Raw genomic sequence first — 23,857 nt, 5'->3', positions numbered from 1 at the left:
TCTGTCATCTCTAACAGCCCATGAACACCCAAACAATGCACAGGAAGGTATTTCTCAAACAGAGTCAGTACAAACAGAGATGTTGAGTCACAATTTCAGCTGCCCTCAAGAACTACCCCGAACACTAGACTTACTCAGAACTTTTAAACTGAGTGATAATTTGTTTGTCATATCAAACAGTAGCAGCTTTGAGCCTCTGTCCAGCATCAGTGTATTCCAAAGAATAGTCAGACATTCTAGAGAAAACATAGAGTAAATTTTCTTAAGGAATCCTCTGACACAGGCACAAGAAAATTTCAGATGCTGATAGAGTACCTTGCACCACGAGAGGAGAATGGCTACTGAAAATTAGTTCTCAAATGAGAATTCACTTGGGTCTCTAAGGTTCAGTGGAAATGTCATAGCATTCTGTTACCAAACCTGACATGAGCATGACTCATCAGAAGTTCTGAATTAGGAGTTCATCACGCTAGTTAACTGACAAAGGGTCAATATTATGACAAAAAGTGTCATCATAGACAAGCATAGTCATGAAAAGCAAATATTGCTTGACCAGAGAATTTCAGATTTATTTCTGGGTATGCAAACTAAAGCTGGAGAGGCAAGAGTTATGGATTTCTGTTTTATGAAGAAATTTTAAGTCATCTTTGAAAGTTAGGGTCCCTTTGAGGCTGTTGTGGATGAAATAAAGGTGCCAAGGGCCTTTGCTTGATATTTCAACATTTATTCATTAAAAGCACCTTGTTGGAATTACATCATCTGTTTTTTTGTTCTTTGCTGTCCTGAGCTAATTCCTCTCACTCCTTTACACATTCTTCATGGTGTTGGGTTGGAAACACATGCCAGATAACTTATAAAGCCCTTTATTTCTGAAATAAGTAAGCCTATCAGTCTGATATTTTGCAACAGGCAGTAAATTGCAAAGATGCTGGAGACTCCAATTGGGCTATACTACAAGGGTCCACTAGCTTTATCCAGATTGTCAACATGAGGCTCGACAAAGAGTGTGCTTAATGACAATTCTTTTGGTTGAAATTGCTTTAGTTTATCTTTTACATTGTTTTCTGTAATTTCTTGTCTCATTGGACATTGCTACAAAAAATAATCTTGATTACTAAGCTACTATCCTATGCCACCCTCATGTCTTTGGAGCACCATATGGCAGATTGTGCAACAATGCAAAGTCATAATTTCTGGGGTTGCAGGCATTCATCAGTATAATGTGATTCACATCTTACACAGAATGCAAACCTTTTACACCCAAAAAATTCCAGTTTGGTTTTTACATCTCACATTCATCTTGTTAACTGAAATGACAATTAGGAGAAAACTTCGGAGTGAAGCAGATGAGAAGAATTTTGAAAGACAGATGAAAAAGTGAAAGTCATTTAATGACATCAGCAGTGAGAGAAATACTGGGAGAATATTGTGACAATTTCTCCGCTTTTATTTGAAATATCGCAAGGAGATCTTTTCTCCCTCTGGGACTAAACACAGCCTCGGTTTAATGTTTCACAAAAAGATAGTACAAAATGGTGTACACTCTGTACTTCATTGGAGTGTCAGTTTAGACTGTATTCTCACATTTCAAGTGGGACTGGATTTCAACTTTTTGACTCAGATGACACTGTCGTAATTTAATTTCAACTGGCACCTATAAATATCCATCTATGATTTGGTGTTAAGACACACTGAATCAAATTGTCAGTGCATGTGGTAGAAATTAGAGCCAAGCGCTGAGGGGAAATATCTTTCATGAGTTCAGATATGGATGCATGAACTGTTGTGAGCAATTGCCGTGTGTTGATGAACGTACAGACAAACATTCTCAATGGAAATGCCGAGGCAGAGAACAATCACTGAATGCCAGCAAAATACAAACAAGCAGTCAGCAGTGTGTGTTTGAGCACGGCAGAAAGGCAGATGTTGAGATGGTCCTGAAAGGGTGAAGTATCAACATGAGAGGAGAATGCCAAAGTGGCCAACATCTTTTAAAAACACTGCAAGAGGCAGAGAGAACTCGCAGACATACTCAAAAGGACTCTGAAATCTACAAGAAATACATGAAGGCCAATGAGCAATGATAAGTTAAGGGAGGAATTGGTGTGGCAAGGTATCACGATGGGAGAGAGCAGATGGTGACAGGGCAGCCAGTGGTGAAGATAAAAGGATTGAGGGGGCCTGGAAAAATAAAAAGGGAGACAGAGGTAATAAACTTAGATCCAAGTGAGAAGTTGCCACCAATGCACAAAAGAAAACATTTTCTTCAACTTGTACATTAAGTGCATTAAACTGAAGTTTTTTTGTAATCCTAAATTTTCATTATGAACATTTAAACAATTCTTCACTGCGAGTTCACTTTTGAAAAGATATGCCTCAACAGTGATGTATCATCTCACGAGATGTTCTCGTGATGTATACTCACTAGAAGACGATTTTGCAACACTAGCACGGACTCGTGGCGTCTGCTTCACCGAACCTCCTGCACTTTTCTTTGATGTGGCTTTTGCGTCAATGCTAGCTGGCTTTCGACTGGTGCTTGTCACATCAATACTTCGGGCACTGAAACTGCTTCTTGTCATGGAGGTTTCTGTGTCACTGTTTACGGTGAGAGACCCTGCTCGTTTCCGCGGCAAAGCCAGCTGGTCGAGCCGTGACAACTTCTTATCTGCTGGCTGCTTGGAGGAAGTTGAGCTTGTGGTGGATATTTCTGAAGCTAACGAGGCTTTGTCCACATCAGCACTTTCATTATCTGACGCATCTCCCAGGCGAGCCCTCCGCAGTAACGAAGCTCTGGTGGGCCTGGGTGTGGACAGACTGTTGGAACGGGTCAACGTTGTTTGAACTGAAGATTTTGCGGTTTTGCTCAAGTCCTCTTTTGTGCGCACCGAACTAGAAAACTTTTTCCGTAGCAGAGATTTGCTGGTCTGAGATTGCTCCTGATCAGAAGAGCCTATATCAGCAATTGGTAAATATGGAAGGCTAGAGGATCTTTCATCATCTGTAAAGTCTGTGGAGCCGCGAGAACCTGTGCTGCGCTTCAGATGAAAGCGCCTGTTGTAATCTGGTTTGCTGGACACATCTGACAGCTGGGCTCTACGCTTCTCTGTCAGCCTTTCCCGAGCGTTGGCTGGCTGAGAGTGATCTTGTACTGATGGAGCCGTTTTCCCTTTTTGTACACTGCTCTGTCGCTGTGCAGAACTTGTGACACTTTTACTTTTCAAGCTCACAGAGCTTGTGGTGTCATTGTCTGATTCTCCAGAGGGCGATTCTCCTTGGGCGTAGGAATGACTTTCTTGTTGGCCAAAATGGTGATCTTGAGACTGGAGTTTTGCTTCCAAGGCTGCCACTGCAGCTTCAGTGTCTTTCAGAATGAGGTGCGTTTCCTCAGTGTAATCTATATTGTAGGAACCTGGTGCGTGGTCTTTGAAGGGTAGCTGGCTTGAAATATTAGGAATTTTATTGATCATGTTTTCAATACTTGGCCTGTCTTTAGTAAAACTCTCTTGTCTGATAACAGGTGCTCGAGATTCTTTTGTAAATGTTTTCTTTCTTTCTTGGGAGGGGCTTCTATGAGTTATTTGACTCACTTTACTTATGGAGTGGATTACATCTTTATTTCCCACAGCAGGCTGGACTGCATCAGGGACAGATGACCATCTTGCAGATGATGTAATAATTGTTGATTTTGATCCAAACTCATGGTCCTTTGGCTTTCGCTCAAACTTTGCTGGCATTTCTTTAGCTCTCAATTGTGCTGAAGAGCTTTCCAAATCTTTTACGGTGCCATAGGAAGCTGCTTTTAGATCACATTCCGCACCACATACTGTACTGTGCAGAGCTGGTAACTCTTTGGCTGCATTTTGCGCATTTGTTTCTGTTACCCATTGCCGAGCCTCAGATCTGCCATGATCATTCCATGTCTGCCCTTGGTGTAACTTTCTAGTGACCTTTGAAATTCTACATTTTCTACCCTTCCCCTTTTGAACATGTGAAGAATCATCAGATTTGTCATCACTCAAACTGTCAGGCTCCAAGTCTTTGTCTTCATGTATATGCAACTTTTCATGATTCTGTGGAAAAGAATGCAATTCCAGGTCCAACTTCTTTATTGATTCACTGCTGGGAAAAGCGCGTTGCTGAAGGAAATCTTTCGATCTTGGGCTATCGAGCTTTTCACTTCCTGGCAACTGTGGAAGTGTTCGCCGTTTTCGGGAAGACTGGCTCGTTGTTGATGCTGCATCTGAATCCAGAGTTTCCATATTCTTAACATAATTCCCAAGATCAACCACGGCTCCAGCTTTTGAGAGAAAAACAGAAAATCGTAGATTGCCCAAAAAACAAGGCAATATTTTATTTTACAACTTTATCAAAAACACTTTAGTGCCAAATTTAATACTCACTCCCCTGTTGAAGGTCACGCAGCGTACTAATGGGCCCAGCACCATTATAGCCATCAGCAAGACTTGCCCATCTCGAGACCCATTTTTGACTCCCCTGGGAGATCGGACCGCCTGGACGCATCTAGATGTTTGTATTGAGAGAAAATAATACATTTATTTTAAGGTTTCTATACAGAAGTTGCATGAGAAAAGGGGATTTGTGATTACATCAGATTCTCATTCATACAGGATCAAGAATTTCTTGAACTGGAATAATGTTAAAGGCAATTTCATTTTGGCAAGATCTCAGAATGTTGCTGATACTTAGCATATTCTACAATGTGAAAACAAAACAGTGCAAAACTGGTAGAAATCAGTATAAACAACTGGAACTCCAAGAAAGTGTGAAAAACACACATTGTTTCGGACTATAGCCCTCCATGCATGAAAACTAAAATTTGAAGCTAACTAGTATTTATGCACAATCTTTAACAAAATGCAACTGTAAACACCTATCAATTTCTCATACAAAGAATCAGATGTCATAAGGAAGCACACAAAAATACAAAAAATGTTGTAAAAGAGATTTTTTTCATAAACAGCACATACAAATAAATGACACTGCCCATGGATGTGAAGTAGTGCACAGGTGTCCAAAGGAAAATAAAACAGAACTAATGGAGAAGAAATATCTTTATTTTGTTCTACATTAATGTTTTCTTTTTCTTCATTCTTTGATGGAACATAGGCATTGTAATCAATGATACCAATTATTACTCATTCCTAACTGCCTTCAAACTGAGATGCTTGCTTGGGTTGGTTCAGGGGATAGTTAATAATCAACCATGTGACTGTAGGACTGCAGACACAGGGGAATCAGATCAGGTAAGATTCATAAAATTATTTCCTTCTCTGAATGGCATTAGTGAACCAGAATTATTTTTTTTTTTAATGACAATTGACAGTGGTTGAACCAGTTTCTTTTTCAATTCCGGGTTTATCAAACAAATTGAAATTTCGCCACCTGCCACAGTGGATTTGAATCAATGCCCCCACACCAATAATGGGGCACTCATCCAGTGATAACACCCCAATCAAATCCACCACTTCCCTACAACTTTACTCCAAATATTCACTCCTGTGGATATGATGCCTGCAATCACATTGACAGTGGAGAAGGCATGGAACCTCATAACTGTCTGTAGTTCAAAGGTCACCTACTTCCATCTCTGTAAGATCATCACCAACTGCTTTACCTCAAATCTTAACTTGCCAAACCTTCATCCACTCCTCCTTCATTTCTACATTAATATTCTACATTATTGTACCATCCTAAACTCTGCTTCCATTTATTATCCCAAAGCAACTCCATAAGACCATAAGTCCATAGACATAGGAGTGGAAGTAAAGCCATTCAGCCCATCAACTCCACTCCACCATTTAAATCATGGCTGATGCGCATTTCAACTCCACTTGCTTGCACTCTCCCCGTAGCCCTGGATTCCTTCTGAGATCAAGAATTTGTCGATCTCTGCCTTGAAGGCATCCAACGTCCCGGCCTCCACTGCACTCCATGGCAATGAATTCCACAAGCCCACCACACTCTGGGTGAAGAAATGTCATCTCATTTCAGTTTTAAGTTTACCCCCTCTAATTTTAAGGCTGTGCCCACGGGTCCTAGTCTCCCCACCTAACAGAAACAACTTCCTAGCATCCACCCTTTCTAAGCCATACATTATCTTGTAAGTTTCTATTAGATCTCCCCTCAACCTTCTAAACTCTAATGAGTATAATCCCAGGATCCTTAGCCGTTCATCATACGTTAAACCTACCATTCCAGGGATCATCCGTGTGAATCTCCACTGGACCCTCTCCAGGGCTAGTATGTCCTTCCTGAGGTGTGAGGCCCAAAATTGGACACAGTATTCTAAATGGGGCCTAACTAGAGCGTTATAAAGCCTCAGAAGCACATCGATGCTTTTATATTCCAACCCTCTTGAGATAAACGACAATATTACATTCGCTTTCTTAATTACGGACTCCACCTGCAAGTTAACCTTTAGAGAATCCTGGACCAACACTCCCAGATCCCTTTGTACTTGTGCTTTACGAATTTTCTCACCACTTAGAAAATAGTCCATGCCTGTATTCTTTTTTCCAAAGTGCAAAACTTCACATTTACTCACATTGAAATTCATCAGCCATTTCCTGGACCACTCTCCTAAACTGTCTAAATCTTTCTGCAGCTTCCCCACCTCCTCAGTACTACCTGCTTGTCCACCTATCTTCGTATCATGGGCAAACTTCGCCAGAGTGCCCCCGGTCCCTTCATCCAGATCATTAATATACAAGGTGAACAGCTGCGGCCCCAACACTGAACCCTGCGGGACACCACTCGTCACCAGTTGCCATTCCAAAAAAGAGCCCTTTATCCCAAATCTCTGCCTTCTGTCAGACAGCCAATCCTCAATCCAAGCCAGTAGCTCACCTCGAACACCATGGGCCCTCACCTTGCTCAGCAGCCTCCTGTGAGGCACCGTATCAAAAGCCTTTTGGAAGTCTAGATAGATAACATCTACTGGGTTTCCCTGGTCTAACATACTTGTTACCTCTTCAAAGAATTCTAATAGGTTTGTCAGGCACGGCCTCCCCTTACTAAATCCATGTTGACTTGTTCTAATCTGACCCTGCACTTCCAGGAATTTAGAAATCTCATCCTTAGACTTCCCGAGGCTGAGCACTAAACTGACCAGGAAATAGGCTGTCTCCAAACTTGAAGTCGGATCGCAGCGGTCAGAATCCCGCATGCTCACCATTACGCCGTGGCAACTGACACTCACTTATCACTGCTCTTCATCGATCTGCATTATTTTCTGTTCTCCCAGAAACAATCTGTCCCTGTCCATTTCCCCTTTAGATCTCTCCCACTACTGGAGACTGTAGACCCCAGGCTCCAGGACTCTCTCTCTAAACGTTGTTAGCTTTCCTCCAAGAAAGGCCTTAAAAACCATTTACTCTGAGCTTTTATTTTCTTTTTAGATGCACTTTTTTATGGGGTGCCTCAACATGCTTTTATACATTAAAGGTTTCCATAAGTAGGCTGCTACTGTTGGTTCATAAGCAAATGAGTGGTAAATGTGCACAGGATCCCAAAAAGAACAAAACTGACAAGTGTTGTTGATCTGTTTTGATCGTCATAATTAAGGAATAAATGTTTGAAAACCCAATTCCAGGCAGAACACTTCGCTATAATGGCAACAACACTGTCTGGCTTTCCTGTAAAGATGACAAGAGTATTATACATTAGATATTTAAGTATTATTGATACATTAGCTTTGCAATCTTTGCTGTCTCCCTATTCAATCATCACATGGTAATTGTTAGTTTAATGGCAACATCTCCAAAAATGAACTACTAGTAATTTTATTATCCATTACCTGTGCCACTGTATCTGAGCCACTAATGGTTGTATGATATGCCTGTAATGAAGCAGCTTGCTGGTAAGTGCTAGCATTCTGGTTGCACACAATATGTTCATTCTTCACTGCAGGATAGCTTTCATCATTTATCACAGGTCTATAAATTTCAGTGTTAATCCGAGAAAAGTCCGATGATTCAAAAACACCAAATACCTGGTTAGAAATTTTTTAGAAAGATTTAGAAAGCCACTAAGCATTTCAAACTAGCAAAGTGTAACACTGTAGACAGAAAGACCAATCAATCATAAAGAATACACAGTGTATTGTAATCTTTTAGGAATATAATAATTTTTTATAAGTTTATATAAAAGTCATTCTGAATTCATACTTCCATTTTTTGTAATGAAAACATACCCGAAATGTTTAAAATGTTTAAATATTACAGGTCAGGCCAGCTGTTTGGATTTGAAAAGATTACAAAATACTCATCAGTGCTCACTACTAATACGTTTCAGAATCTGAAGTTACATAGCTCTAAATTTAAAATATATCAAAACATCCACAAAATCAATGATTAAAATTTTCAAGATAATAAAGTGTGAAGCTGGATGAACACAGCAGGCCAAGCAACATCTCAGGAGCACAAAAGCTGACGTTTCGGGCCTAGACACTTCAGAGGGGGATGGGGAGAGGGTTCTGGAATAAAAATAGGAAGAGAGGGGGAGGCAGACCGAAGATGGAGAGAAGATAGGTGGAGAGGACACTATAGGTGGGGAGGTAGGGAGGGGATAGGTCAGTCCAGGGAAGATGGACAGGTCAAGGAGGTGGGATGAGGTTAGTAGGTAGGAAATGGAGGTGCAGCTTGAGGTGGGAGGAAGGGATGGGTGAGAGGAGGAACAGGTTAGGGAGGCAGAGACAGGCTGGGCTAGTTTTGGGATGCATTGGGGGAAGGGGAGATTTTGAAGCTGGTGAAGTCCACATTGATACCATTGGGCTGCAGGGTTCCCAAGCGGAATATGAGTTGCTGTTCCTGCAACCTTCGGGTGGCATCATTGTGGCACTGCAGGAGGTCCATGACGGACATGTCGTCGAAAGAATGGGAGGGGGAGTGGAAATGATTCGCGACTGGGAGGTGCAGTTGTTTATTGCAAACCGAGTGGAGGTGTTCTGCAAAGCGGTCCCCAAGCCTCCGCTTGGTTTCCCCGATGTAGAGGAAGCCACACCGGGTACAATGGATACAGTATACCACATTGGCAGTTGTGCAGGTGAACCTCTGCTTAATGTGGAAAGTCATCTTGGGGCCTGGGATGGGGGTGAGGAAGGAGGTGTGGGGGCAAGTGTAGCACTTCCTGCGGTTGCAGGGGAAGGTGCCAGGTGTGGTGGGGTTGGAGGGGAGTGTGGAGCAGACAAGGGAGTCACGGAGAGAGTGATCTCTCCGGAAGGCAGACAAGGGTGGGGATGGAAAAATGTCTTGGGTGGTGGGGTCGGATTGTAGATGGCGGAAGTGTCGGAGGATGATGCATTGTATCCGGAGGTTGGTGCGGTGGTGTGAGAGAATGAGATTGGGGCAGTTGTGGCGGGGCAGGGTGTGAGGGATGTGTTGCGGGAAATGCCACCCGAAGGTTGCAGGAACAGCAACTCGTATTCCGCTTGGGAACCCTGCAGCCCAATGGTATCAATGTGGACTTCACCAGCTTTAAAATCTCCCCTTCCCCCAACATCACAAAACCAGCTCAGTTCGTTCCCTTCCCCCACTGCATCCCAAAACCAGCCCAGCCTATCTCTACCTCCCTAACCTGTTCTTCCTCTCACCCATCCCTTCCTCCCACCACAAGCCGCAACTCCGTTTCCTACCTACTAACCTCATCCCACCTCCTTGACCTGTCCATCTTCCCTGGACTGACCTCACCCCTCCCTACCTATCTTCTTTTCTCTCCATCTTCGGTCCACCTCCCCCTCTCTCCCTATTTATTCCAGCTCCCTCTCCCCATCCCCCTCTCTGATGAAGGGTCTAGGCCCGAAACGTCAGCTTTTGTGCTCCTGAGATGCTGCTTGGCCTGCTGTGTTCATCCAGCCTCACATTTTATTATCTTGGATTCTCCAGCATCTGCAGTTCCCATTATCTCTGATTAAAATTTTCACCAATCTTCTGATTTTATTTCATCATCTTCAGCAATTCTACCCGATATCAATTTATCCATAAAATCTCAGAATTGCATTCACCATCCCTTTATATATAAAGGAGTTGTCATTACTAATTTTGGCCTAGATCGTTATTGTAGCCCCAGGCTTCACTACACAGTTTTCATTAGGCAGAATTACAGTACAGTACTTTAAGAATATAAAACAATGGCATCACTAACAACATAAGGCACTTATTTGCACAACATTTTTAATTCATTCACAGGATGAGGGTGTCACTGGCTAGGCCAGCATTTTTTGCTCATCCCAGAGGACAGTTAAGAGTCAACCACATTGCTATGGGTTGGACTCACGTGTAGGCCAGACCAGATAAGGATGGAAGTGCCCTCCCTAAAAGGACTTTAGGTGAAGTGGATATGTTTTTTCAACATTTGACAAGGGATTCATGGCCATCATTCGATTGTTAATTCCAGATTTTTAGTGAATTCAAATTCCACTGTCTGCCATGGGAGGATTCAAACCCGGATCTCCAGAACATTACCCAAGTCTCTGGATTAACAATCAATTAATAATACCACTAGGCTGTCGCTTTCTTGTTTCAAGTGACCTACAATATACTTGTGTCGGTTATGCATACAGCCATGTGTGGAAATTTAGGATACTGTTACTGTGAATATGGAATTAATTTTGAACTAGGCTGTATAGTTCATTGTGCTTTCTTGATGATCTATTTAATCGTGCTGTTCAGCTACAAAATTAAATTGCAGTTAGATCTTGTGGTGGAGGTACATAACAAATGTTAAAGCTGGAGTCCTACACAAAGTTGAAGAGATGTGAATAGCCTCTTCAAGAAAACAGGCATTTTCTCGCTACAATGTAGTGAGATGTGACTAAACATAGAGACCTTGCTAGTTTCTCCTATTCTTACTTGTTTATACACAATCATTGTGCTTATACTGTTTGGTAGATGCATTTGTTGCGTGATTTATTAAATATTTTTCTTCTCCAAACAATGCTGTGTGTGGAAGGACAGTGTGAAGTTAATTAAAAAGTTGAATATGCATTCCACAGCAGAAAACAAGAACTAACCTCAGCAAGGAAATGGGACAGTTAGGCACTGGTTAGCTGTGTTGTATGAAGATACACCTTAACATTGCTGCCTCAAAAATAATTGTACCTGTTCTGTTAACTAACCAAATCCATTTCTGTGCATAGGGTGATCCAGTTTTGATCATCCAATTATCTAAAGAACATAGAACATTACAGCACAGTACCGGCCCTTCGGCCCTCGATGTCGTCACCTCTCAACCTTCTTCTCTCTAATGAAAACAGCCTCAAGTCCCTCAGCCTTTCCTTGTAAGACCTTCCCTCCATACCAGGCAACATCCTTGTAAATCTCCTCTGCACCCTTTCCAAAGCTTCCACATCCTTCTTATAATGCGGTGACCAGAACTGTACACCATACTCCAAGTGTCACCGCACCAGAGTTTTGTACAGCTTCACCATAACCTCTTGGTTCCAGAACTCGATCCCTATATTAACAAAAGCTAAAACACTGTATGCCTTAACAGCCCTGTCAACCTAGGTGGCAACTTTCAAGGATCTGTATACATGGACACCGAGATCTCTCTGCTCATCTACACTACTAAAAATCTTACCATCAGCCCAGTACGTTGCCTTCTGGTTACTCCTACCAAAGTGCATCACCTCACACTTGTCTGCATTAAACTCCATTTGCCACCCTCAGCCCAGCTCTGCAGCTTATCTATGTCTCTCTGCAACCTACAGCATCCTTCGTCACTATCCACAACTCCACCGACCTTAGTGTCGTCTGCAAATTTAATAACCCATTCTTCTACGCCCTCATCCAGGTCATTTATAAAAATGACAAACAGCAGTGGACCCAACACCGACCCTTGCAGTACACCACAAGTAACTGGTCTCCAGGATGAACATTTCCCATCAACTACCACCCTCTGTCTTCTTTCAGCAAGCCAATTTCCGATCCAAACTGCTATATCTCCCACAATTCCATTCCTCCGCATTTTGTACAATAGCCTACTGTGGGGAACCTTATCAAACGCCTTGCTGAAATCCATATACACCACATCAACCGGTTTCCTCTCATCTACCTGTTTGGTCACCTTCTCAAAAAACTCAATAAGGTTTGTGAGGCACGACTTTCCCTTCACAAAACCGTGCTGACTATCCCTAATCAATTGATTCTTTTCTAGATGATTATAAATCCTATCCCTTATAACCTTTTCCATCACTTTACCAACAACTGAGGTAAGGCTCACTGGTCTATAATTACCAGGGTTGTCTCTACTCCCCTTCTTGAACAGGGGAACCACATTTGCTATCCTCCAGTCATCTGGCACTATTCCTGTAGACAATGAAGAGTTAAAGATCAATGCCAAAGGCTCGGCAATCTCCTCCCTGGCTTCCCAGAGGATCCTAGGATAAATCCCATCCGGCCCAGGGGACTTATCTATCTTCACCCTCTGAAGGATTTCTAATACCTCTTCCTTCTGAACCTCAATCCCATCTAGTCTAGTAGCCTGTATCTCAGTATTCTCCTCGACAACATTGTCGTTTTCTAGAGTAAATACTGTTGAAAAATATTCATTTAGCACTTCCCCTATTTCATCTGACTCCACACACAACTTACCACTACTATCCTTAATTGGGCCTACTCTTACTTTCATCATTCTTTTATTCCTTAAATATCTATAGAAAGCCTTAGGGTTTACCCTGATCCTATCCGCCAACAACTTCTCATGTCTCCTCCTGGCTCTTCTGAGCTCTCTTTAGGTCTTTCCTGGCTACCTTGTAGCCCTCAAGTGCCCTAACTGAGCCTTCACATCTCATCCTAACATAAGCCTTCTTCTTCCTCTTGACCAGAGATTCCACCTCCTTTGTAAACCACGGCTCCCGCACTCTATAGCTTCCTCCCTGCCTGACAGGTACATACTTATCTAGGACACACAGAAGCTTTTCCTTCAATAAGCTCCACATTTCTAATGTGTCCATCCCCTGCAGTTTCTTTCCCCATCCTATGCTCCCTAAATCTTGCCTGATCTCATCGTAATTGCTTTTACCCCAGCTATAAAGAATTACATTTCTACTGGAATTTTTAAAAAGCTAATTCACATGTTTTGCAGTTCTCCAATTTAGAAAACAAACTGCCAGTGAAGGAACTGGGATATTGGTAATGAACTGAGAATAAGAAGCAGGGCAGAGGGATAGGTTAATTAAGTTTCACAACACTACTCATGCATGACTGTGCAAATAGATATCGTCAACAAATCCTATAATTTTCAAAATCCTCTGAGCCTTTCCTGCCGCATGGCAACTGTCAGCAGAACAAGAAGTCTTATTTTCAAAATATTGTGTCACTAAAAAAAAAAGAGTTCCTCAACAGCGTCAATATGCTGACTATTGTAAAGGCTGTGTTATGAAACAAGGGGGCTGGAGTCGAAGCCTGGAATCTCTCAAATTTCTGATCTTATATCATTCCAGTTTTCTGAACAAGGCTCACATGATCAATCCTGCAGGAAGGAGAAAGGGAACATTTGTCGAAAAACTAGCAGCTTGTTACACAGAATAATTAGAGACAGGTTTGCAAAGTTATTTGACCTTTCTTCTCCTTTGGGGAAGGCATAGAGCACAAGACAATACCAGAGGGAAAGGCAGTTAAAATAAAAATGTGTCCTTTCAGTTCAATTCATCTTGGTTTGGACCGATTCCAAATGAAAAGAAAATGCTACCAATCACCAGCTACTGATGAATGAGCTGTTTGATGAATCTGCAAGAACAACTTACAGCTCATTACCTAGTCACAGCCTTGCAAATGACATGTGGCAGCACTTCAACTGGATTTGCCAGTCTTTGTCACCAAAATTGGAAAACAGGGTTAAGCAGGGGAAGATAATCGCTCGTTATCCAAAAGGCACACCATCCTAATGTAAATAAATATAACGGTTCATTCATTATTGCTCAGAAAAAAGGCCATTTTCCCTTATTTTACCACTGCAGGAGCACCATTGCCAAGAAGACTGCAACAGTTCAAGAATGGAACCCACCAGCAACTGAACAGAAAGAATAGCTGTGATATTTTCACCACTGTTCACATTCAGCAAACAAGCAAAAAATGTTATTCAAGTTATCGGCAAATGCTGACCAGTCCCCAGTTTGTGACAGTCTAAGGCCACTTCCTGAACTGGGATAATGTAAAGTCCCATAATCCTAGGGGACCATAGAGCTGCTCTCTCATTACACAGCAATGACTGGTGGTGCATTTAACCTGAGGGACATTGCACCTCAGGTGAGGGACACAGTTGAGAAGGTGGGACCGTTATGGTAACTTCAGACAGTACAAGAATTGGACCCACACCGTTAGTGTCACTCGACATTGCAAACCAACCGTCTGGCTGAGCGACCTAACTGACCCCTAGAATTATGCGTGTTGTTGGAATTGCTCAGATGGCGTCACAACTCAGAAAATAGATCAGGGGCAGTATTTCTCATTGGTATTATCACTGAAGTGATGGAAAATCAGTTTATGACAAATTCCCACGTACAAATGCTTTCCCTGGCAATTCCAAAGCATGAAGCAGGATAACCAAGAAAAACTAAAAGTTACATTTGCACAGGATACAATAACATGTTTCATGCTGGAACATTTCATATTCTCTTCAGGCAATATGTTCAAAAGACATGTTCATTTCTTACCTGGTCTATCATTTTACGAGCTTCTTCAACCTCTTTGTCCTGTGCATCTGTTTCAATGGTATATGTACCTGTATCACTCAGGCTATCTTGATCACCTTGTTTGGAGGCTGGTTTTGTTGAAGTTGTTGGAGATGATACTTGTGGTAGTGCTGTTGCCAGTATAGAGGGTGCTACCGTCACTTGTGCAACTGTCACTGGGAGAGACTCTGGAGATTTGTCCACAACAGTAAAACTTTTTGTAGTTTCTTTCAACAGTTCAGCAGCAAACTCTTGGCTGAGCTTACTCTTTCGGCCTACACTCCCAAAACTTCGAAGTAAACCTTTGGAGCTCGAAGTAGCAGAGGTACTTAATCGCTCTTCTGTCTTTTCTCTCTTTAGTGAGTTAGACCTCTGGGGAGCTGATGAACTAGTTATAGTCTTGTTTGATTGGACCAGAGATTGGACCTGTTGTACTGACCCTTTCTCACATGCAGAAGTGCCTTTGCGTTTTTCTAGTTTAGCTCGAAGGGCAACATAAGAGTCAGTTTGCATAGCATTTGCATTTTGAGTGAAAGAGTGTGCTCTACGTTTGCGAGGATTATCATCAAAGAATTCAATAACAAAAGCTTGTTGACCAATGGGCATATCTTGGCCCTCGTGCTGGACCTGACAGAGTTTGGAGGTTTCATTATTGTAACTTTGGAATTGCTCCAGTTGTGATTCCAGAGCAGAACCGTTTTCTTTCTGCTGCTTAGATGCAACTTGATCTTCTGAATCACTCTGTGTGCCATCTTCATGTCTACAACCTAATAATGATACAGTAAAATAATTTACTTCTAGTTAGTAAGAAGCTGTTTTATTAGATTCAAATATTGTCATTAGAATGGAAAGAAGATCCTCAGATCATAATAAGTCACTTTGAAAGTGGTGTTTGATAAAATATCTTCAATAAAGTAAACTATAGTGGTTACAAAAATGAGTTGTGGAAATACATGACAACAACAAAAAAGGCCAATGCTACACATTTACCTGAGAGTAGATGAAAGCCCAAAAATGAAAAGGTTGCATAAGCTGGCATGTTGATGAGAAACTAATCTTTGAAAGCATATTGCTACAATTTTAGTGAATGGTTTCTTGACAGTGAAGTATTCTTCTTTTCATACCTTACAAATACAGAAATGGAGTTCCCACAAGATTTCTGCCCCGATAACAGCAGAATGTAGCAAGGACACAATTAACTAGTATAACAACTCATTGAATTTTATATTACAAATTGTTCCTATAAACACTTCCAAGTTGGAATTCTGGTGACTTTTTAAGATGTTTTAAAAGTCACTTCATCACAAGCAATTTCCCGCAAAACTGGTCATTGTCTCCAGGCCAGAGTTGCTGCCAATTTCTTCCAATCAGGGTTGGTCCTGACTTTATGCCCAGATCTCAGGCACTATATGTCCCAAACCAAAATTTTAATTTAAATTCTAATCATTTTAAGTGCAGAGTAGTGAGTAGATTGAATTGACCAAATTGATTCATCGATTTACCTACCTGTGTTATACAAGGCCAGCAGTCGACTGAAGTCATACAAGTGCATTCTACTCTAATTCAGTGTATGTGACTGAAGACTGCAATGACTAAAATTAGCATAAACAAAAATGTAAATCAGTCAGCCACAGAACATTTAATTGTCTGAGAATTCTTCTCCACTTCATGTTCCTGAAGAAAGTTCAGGTTCAGTCTTTAAATGAATCAAGACTGAGAAAACAGGTTGATTTTGTTTATTTGTGTAAGTTGTGTCGTTTGGGCTTACACACGAGCTGCACAGAACATGAGTACGATTTTATCCTGTTCAAACTAGTATGGTCCAGCACATGTTCCCACTTGCAATCCAAACAAATCAATACCTTGTGTGGTAGCAGTTTAAAAAGAGGCCAAATTAATTTAGACTCTGATTGATATTAACACTTACATCTTTATACCACATTAGCTACAGTCAGTGGCTAATGACTAAGTGATAATCAATAGATATGGACAGATATAACTTTTCAACTCATTAACTCAATGTCATCTGATCGAATTGGCTGAAGCAGAACATTGATTACAGAAAAGTCGCGGCGTGAAATAGCTTGTTTCCTGAGAGAGCCTTATTTATCAGACTTCTGTAGTGAACCAGATCACTGAAAAGCAGTGAACCCACTGAGACACCTTCAGCTAGATTGTGCACTTCAGCTGTAGTAAGAAAGAGACTTCAAAAGTACCTTGTTAAAGAAGAAGTCAAACTAGGGAAGGTTTCTGTAAACTTTAAAAGCCAAGCTGACAAACAATATTGCTTTTTATGCTATTCATATTTGGTAGCAGGCTTCTGTTGTAAATGTCTGAAAGTTTTGTATTAATTACTAACCAAGAGAAACTGCCAAATGTATGAAGCACACAGAATATCTGAATCGCTAAGTTATTAATCACCTGCACATAACAGGCCAGAAGACGACATCATTGAAGAATAAATATTTACTCAGTCTCAACTGTATTTGTTACAGTTTATTTCTACACAGTTTGCAACATGCAAACTTTTCACTTTCTCTGATTTAAAACTTCATCGACGTGTGTTCTGAATTAGTCACTGGACCTGAAACATTTAACAATGCTTTCTCCACAGAGATGCAGACAGACCTGCTGAGTTTTTCCCAGCAATTTCTGATTTTATTTCATCAATATGTCTCCTTACTAAGCCACTTTCTTTGCAAAAGTGTAATTTGTAACAACAGCCAAGCATACACAAGTAAACCTTGGCAAACAAATTCAACACACTATGCGGTAACATTGAAAAAGAAAGATGTGGGAGGTTCTCTATAAATCAGTAAAATTACCTCAAAATAATTAAAAAGGTCAAATTTCAAGTAACTGTCTTGAATATTCACTGGACATTTTGTAAACAATAAAAAAATGGACAAACTCTGCAAACAACCACAATTTCTCTGGGAATTCTCTGCAGTGGAGAACTGGGAGAATATCTACTTTCAAAGCAACAGTATGGTAATATTCTTGATTTTAAAAAGATGTATGAATTATCATAAAAACAAAAACCTAGGGCTTTCATGGCACAGTGATAGCGTCGATACCTCTGAGCCAGGAGACTCAGGTTCAAGTTGCACCTTGCTTTAGACACATCTGAGACTAATATATCTAAAAACAAACATCCTATTGGTATTTGAATGCAGGATGTACTTTAAACTCTTATGAGGGTCAACATAAGAAAAGATATAAAATACCTTTCAAAGTCTTTATGTGAATCTGGTGATCACTCTTGGTGCTATATTCATCCCTTTGAGTCTGCCTTTTCAATAGGAGGCTCGGATCATTCTGAACCAGCCAGTCAACTACTTTATTCTCTGCTGACAGTGCATCCCCTTGCACAGGTAGTCTCTCTACTTGTTGTGCCTTTCTTTGTCTCGATGGAAATTTGGTCACATGGTCCTTTATTTTCATTTTGCCTGGGCTACAGTCATCAAATTCAATCGTGAAAGAAGCATGACTCTGAACTCGTGGGGACTGGATTGTATCTGTATCCTTTGTTGGAATTTCGTGAACCTCGCAGTCCGGGGGCTTGGATGGCTGTTGAAATTCTTTCGTTGGAATTTCAAAATAGCTGGGCTCTCTTCGAAACGAATAAACAGATTTTTCTCCAAAATCTTTATAATCTGAAATGTTCCCATTGATTTCCTGGTCACTTCTTGGCACATCCTTGGAATTATCTACATAATGAATAAATAAATGTAAATTAATTTCCCACGTAGCACAGGTTTTTATAGAGTCAAAGAATCTCTTCAGTGCGGAAGCAGACTATTCTGCCCAGTAAGGTACATCGACCCTCTAGATAGCATCCCACACGGACTCACTTACCAATCCTAACACCCCGTCACCCTGCATTTTCCATGGCTAATCCACCTAGCCTGCACATCCATGGAAACTACGGGCAATTTAGCATGGCCAATCCACTTAACTGGCACATCTTAGCGCTGAGAGAAGAGACTGGAGCACTCAAAGGAAACCCATGGGGAGAATGTGCAAACTCCACACAAACAATCACTCAAGGGTGGAATCAAACCCGGGTACCTGACACTGTGAGGCAGCAGTGTTAACCCTGGCTCATCATTAACTATGTTGTTCACGGACTAGGAAAATTCTGCCTGAGGGGTCAAAGTAACTACTGAGCCACGACGCCACCCCCATGCCATATTGATTTAAAATCAATTCTTCCCATCACTCACTCTCTGTACAGAACTTACTTTCTGGATTTTACTCCTCCAATCCCTTTGATACTACAAGTTTCTAAAAGATGACCAAACGGAAACAGAAAATCACAAAATACTGTGATGCTGAAGATCTAAAAGTAAAAATAGCAACTGCTGGCGAAATACAGCAGGCCTGACAGTATTTGTGGAGAGAGAGAGAGAAACAGAGTGAACATTTCAAGTCCAAAATGACCTGACTCTTCGTGGAACTTAGAACACAGTTCTGCAGAAGAATCACATTCAACTTGAAACATTAATTCTGGTTTCTCTCTCTGTAGATGCTGCCAGATCCACTGAATTTAACCACCATTTTCTGCTTTTTTACTTGTCATTCAAATAGTATGCTTTCTACATTCATTATGTCAAAATGCTTTGCAGGAGCATCAATGAATTCATGTTGAAAAAAGCACTAAAAACTTAATCACAGGAGATTGAGGAGGAAGTGATAAGTAGAGGGGTTTGGAGAATTGCGATTTACACAGGGTTGAGGATTACAGGCCAACATAAACAGCAATGGAATAGTTGAGTCCTAAGCTTACAGAAAGCATGGGTCTGACTCAAAAACTCCCATTGACAATTGTTGACTCCAAGAGCAACACACTTGGACAATAAGCATGTCGAATGCCTATGAAATGAACAGGGATGCAATAGCAATTGGAATAGTGATTTGCTTAGGTTATAGTTAACATTTGTTTCTGGCATCACAGCACATTCAGAATGACAGCTGTGTTTGTCGCATCATGATGTGTGTAATATGTTCAGCATTCACCTTTGTACCTAACAGGATGTGTTTATCATTAGGTTGTTTTTAACTGGTCGATCACATGCAGTTATTCCCAGAGGAAGTGAAAATAGGAAGTTAAAAGTAGTTAATCTTTCACTTTTAATTTAAACTCTCAGTGGGAAAAATAGACAACGATGATTGTATTTAAATACAAACTAAAATAACAATATAAATGAACATTTATGACTTGTTTTATAAGTACAGTACTTGGAATTATCATCATGTCGAAATTTGATGTTTCATGAAAGTAAAATTAGCTTTTCAGGGTTAGTGAGTTATTTGGACGTGATCTGAACTGAGTACAGAACACCTTTGAACATCCAGTTATATCTCATTAAATAAAGTGGTCCATTTTCATAAGTTTTAAAGCATATTAATAATAGAAGGGTTGAAGTTCTCATCAATTCATTGATTTTCCGTTAATTGCCATCTAGAGTGTCTCAAAGCACATTCCCTGGAGAAATGTGGTATTGTTGGGTGACTGTCTGTGTGGAGTTTGCACATTCTCTCGGTGTCTGCATGGGTTTCCTCCAAGTGCTATAGTTTCCTCCCGCAGTCCAAAGATGTATAGCTTAGGTGGACTGGTCATGCTATATGGTGTCCAGGGACATGCAGGTGACTTGGATTAGCAATGGGAAATGCAGGGTTATAGGGATAGGATAGGAGTGGTTCTGGGTAGGAAGCTGTTCAGAGGGTCAGTATGGAATCAATGGGCCAAATGGCCAGCTTCGCACTGTAGCAATTCTGTTATGACACAAAAAAGCAATTCATTCCATTCCATCAAGGCCTTGCATTGCTCTATAGAGGGGTGACAATTAGTTTCATTCTCCCGTCTTATCCCTGTAGTCCTCTATGCTTATTCCAGTCAAGTGCCTAGCCAATTTTGTTTGAATATCACTCACCACTTCCGCCACACAAAGTCATCAAATTGCAGACCATTACTGCATTCTGCATAAAAAACGTTCTTCCTTCTTTTCCCTGCCAAAAGCCCTTAAACACTGCAACAAACTTTACATATGAATCAGATCATTGACAACAGTACTGCTGAACACACATTCAGGGGTACCATGAGAATTTACCTTTAAAATGGCGTGCACAAACATTACTACAATTCATTGTCTCTGTAGTTGATGCAAATTTTCCAATGTATGCAAAGTAATTTTGACTCATTAATATTATTGATAGTCACCCACAATGCTATTTCAATACATTTAGGAAACACACATGAAATTTCTGAAATTCCCCACTTTTGTCGGATTATTCTATTTAAGATGCTTGCCCAACCAACGGAATTCCACTAGTACATCCATTTGAGTCATACTTGCATTGAAAATGTAATCAGGATTTCAAATGTGAGGTATCAAAATGCTATTTTAGTCTCTTAAAATATTTTGATACTATTAGCATGGAAGTAATTTTTAAAATAATTTAAAGTAGAAATTAAGTTACAGCTAACATTGCAAAAAGCTTGTGAAACGGAGAGTCTTCTAAAAAAGAAAATTTGGCTTTAACTGCTTTTGGTCGAAAGAAAATCCACATGTAACTTGTAGCCCTAAAACCACTTAAATAACAGGAAACCACAACCACTTCAAACAAAACATTTTTGACATACATTTTAAAAATAACCAACCAGAAATAGACACCCCTATAGATCTATCTATATAAGTTACTGAAATTATAATGGCTATTTTGCAAGCCTCATCAACTAACCAAAAAATAATTTTCAGTATGTTTGTTCAAAAAACAGATGTTCTCATTAAAAAATATGTACGGTTTACCTCAAATTTTTATTATTTTGAGAATAATAAACTGTATCCTTTAAAACTCTCTCAAAATGATATAATTAACTACATGCACCTTAGATATGCATGTGGAAGACAAACTGTTTGCTCAACATTGAATTATGACAACAGATAACTCCAGGAACTTTGGAGAGGTGACTGAGGTGGTGGTCAGGGGAATGTTTATGGATATTGTGTGCACGGGCTTCCAGAAAGCATAAGAGACTGTTAACTGACATACAGCCCACAGAATTGCAGGCAATTTATTGACAATGGCTTGGAAATTGATTGTGTGACGGGTGACAGAAAATACGGATAATGGGTAAATACTCAAATTGGCAGGATGTAGCCAATGGTGTCCCACAAGGATCTATGTTTGGGCCTCAATTGTTAGCAACTGGAAATTGGCATTAAAAGTCACATATCCAAATTTGCTGATGACGCAAAGTTCTGCAGAACCTTAGACATTATGGATAATAGCATAAAATTGTAAAGGAACATTGACAGGCCAAGTGAATGGGCAGAACTGTGGCAGATAGAGTTCAACGTAAGCGAGTGTGAGGAGATCTGTTTTGAACTGAAAATAGGATGACTATGGATACTTTCTACATTGTATGAAGTGAAATACAGCGGATCTCCAAAACAGACTTGGGGGTCAGACTGTTAAAATACATGAACAGGTGCAGAAAATAATGAAGGTGGCTAAAAGGATGCTAGCTTTTTAATAAGAGACAGAAGTACAAGGATGTGAAAGTATCCTTGCAGCAATACAAAACCCTGGTTAGGCCCGTCTTGCTGTACTGAGCAGATCTTAGGAAGGATATATTAGCCTTGAAGGGAATACAATGTAGGTTTAAAAGAATGATACCTGGACTTCAGGGGTCAGATTATGAGGACAGGATATACAAATTAGGTCTGTTTTCTCAAGAATTTAGAACATTAAAGGATGATCTGAAGAAAATCATCAAGATACTAACAGGAAAAAACAGTGTAGATAGAGACAAACTGTTCCTACTGGTTGCATATTCTAAAACTAGGCTGAATGGTCTAAAAATTAGAGCTAGACCATCCAAGAGAAACGTTAGGAAGCACTTCTACACAAAAAAGGTGAGAGGGGTTTGGAATTCTCTTCAATAAACAGCAGTTGATGCCCGATCAGTTTTCAATTTGAAATCTGAAACATAAAAGTTTTCATTAAATATTAAGGGATATGAGCCAAAGGTAGTTATTTGGAGTTAGGCCACAGAACAGTCATGGTCTCACTAAATGGCAGAACAGGCTCGAGGGACTAAATGGCCTACTCCTGTTCTTATGTTCAACTATTGTACTGATTGCAATGTCACCAGCATTATTGTATTTTGGGCAAGCATTTTTCATGTGATGAATGCAAATGATTTAATGGCACAAATGATAGCAGAAGTATGTTAACTACATGTTTCAGAAATAGTAGAAACTGCAGATGCTGGAGAATCTGAGATAACAAGGTGTAGAGCTGGATGAATACAGCAGGCCAAGTTGCATCAGAGGAGTAGGAAGGCTGACATTTCAGGCCTAGACACTTCTTCAGAAATTTCTGAACAAGGATCTAGTCCTGAAACGTCAGCCTTCCTACTCCTCTGATGCAACTTGGCCTGCTGTATTCATCCAGCTCTACACCTTGTTATCTCATGTTAACTACGTGTCTTGTCACCAAGACTTTTGATCATCGAAAAAGAGACATCTGGCCATTTATTTAATTTAGGCATTTACAGATTAAATGTTGTGTTTGTCGCAGTGACAGTTACATCACTGAAAAAGCATTCTATTGATTAAGTCCATGAATGCTGGCACAATGATCAAGTTGAATTTCACTAGGTTGAGATGCGAAAGAAGAACTAAACAAAATTTAACCAAATTTCTAAATAACGTATTCAGTATACACTGTACAATTGTTCTCCAGTAGAAATATTTACCAGATTACAACATTGCCCATGTTTATATAGATGCAGTGGATGATGGTAGAACTGTGTTTAATGTACACAAGTTTACCCATTTACTAAAAAGGTCATTATTCAAGGGCAACCTTTAGAAAGGATGCTCAAAGAGATGGCGCGATAGCATTTATCATTGTGCTTACTGTATCCGCAGCTTTATTAATAGAGGCATGGAATTCAAGTGCAAGGACGTTATGCTGTGCTTGTATAAAACGCAGGTGCAGTGTCAGCTGGAGTAATGCACCTAGTTCTGGGCATCACACGACATTTTAGGAAGTTTTCCTAGGTATGTGAGTGCTGAAGGCATTAGGTGAAGCTTCCAGTAATGAGGAACTTCAGTTATGAAGGGAACTTGGAAAAGTTCAGACTGCTTT

The 23,857-nt window shown here is 40.5% G+C and overlaps 1 protein-coding gene across 3 annotated transcripts in view; it reads right to left on the bottom strand.

The window, feature by feature from the left end:
- The window catches only part of LOC125455549 (centrosomal protein of 170 kDa protein B-like), a 117,424-nt gene that overhangs the window by 30,121 nt on the left and 63,446 nt on the right, over positions 1–23,857 (bottom strand). For all 3 annotated transcript variants that reach the window (XM_059649140.1, XM_059649141.1, XM_059649142.1), the window contains 5 exons: positions 17,923–18,405; positions 14,678–15,462; positions 7,820–8,014; positions 4,404–4,524; positions 2,426–4,300 (listed from right to left, as the gene is read on the bottom strand). In XM_059649140.1, the coding sequence (XP_059505123.1) occupies positions 2,426–4,300; positions 4,404–4,524; positions 7,820–8,014; positions 14,678–15,462; positions 17,923–18,405 (3,459 nt within the window). The remainder of the gene's footprint in view (positions 1–2,425; positions 4,301–4,403; positions 4,525–7,819; positions 8,015–14,677; positions 15,463–17,922; positions 18,406–23,857) is intronic.

The sequence above is a fragment of the Stegostoma tigrinum genome, chromosome 10, assembly GCF_030684315.1.
Source record: "Stegostoma tigrinum isolate sSteTig4 chromosome 10, sSteTig4.hap1, whole genome shotgun sequence".
Taxonomy (NCBI): domain Eukaryota; kingdom Metazoa; phylum Chordata; class Chondrichthyes; order Orectolobiformes; family Stegostomatidae; genus Stegostoma; species Stegostoma tigrinum.
This window is presented reverse-complemented; position numbering and strand designations above follow the sequence as displayed.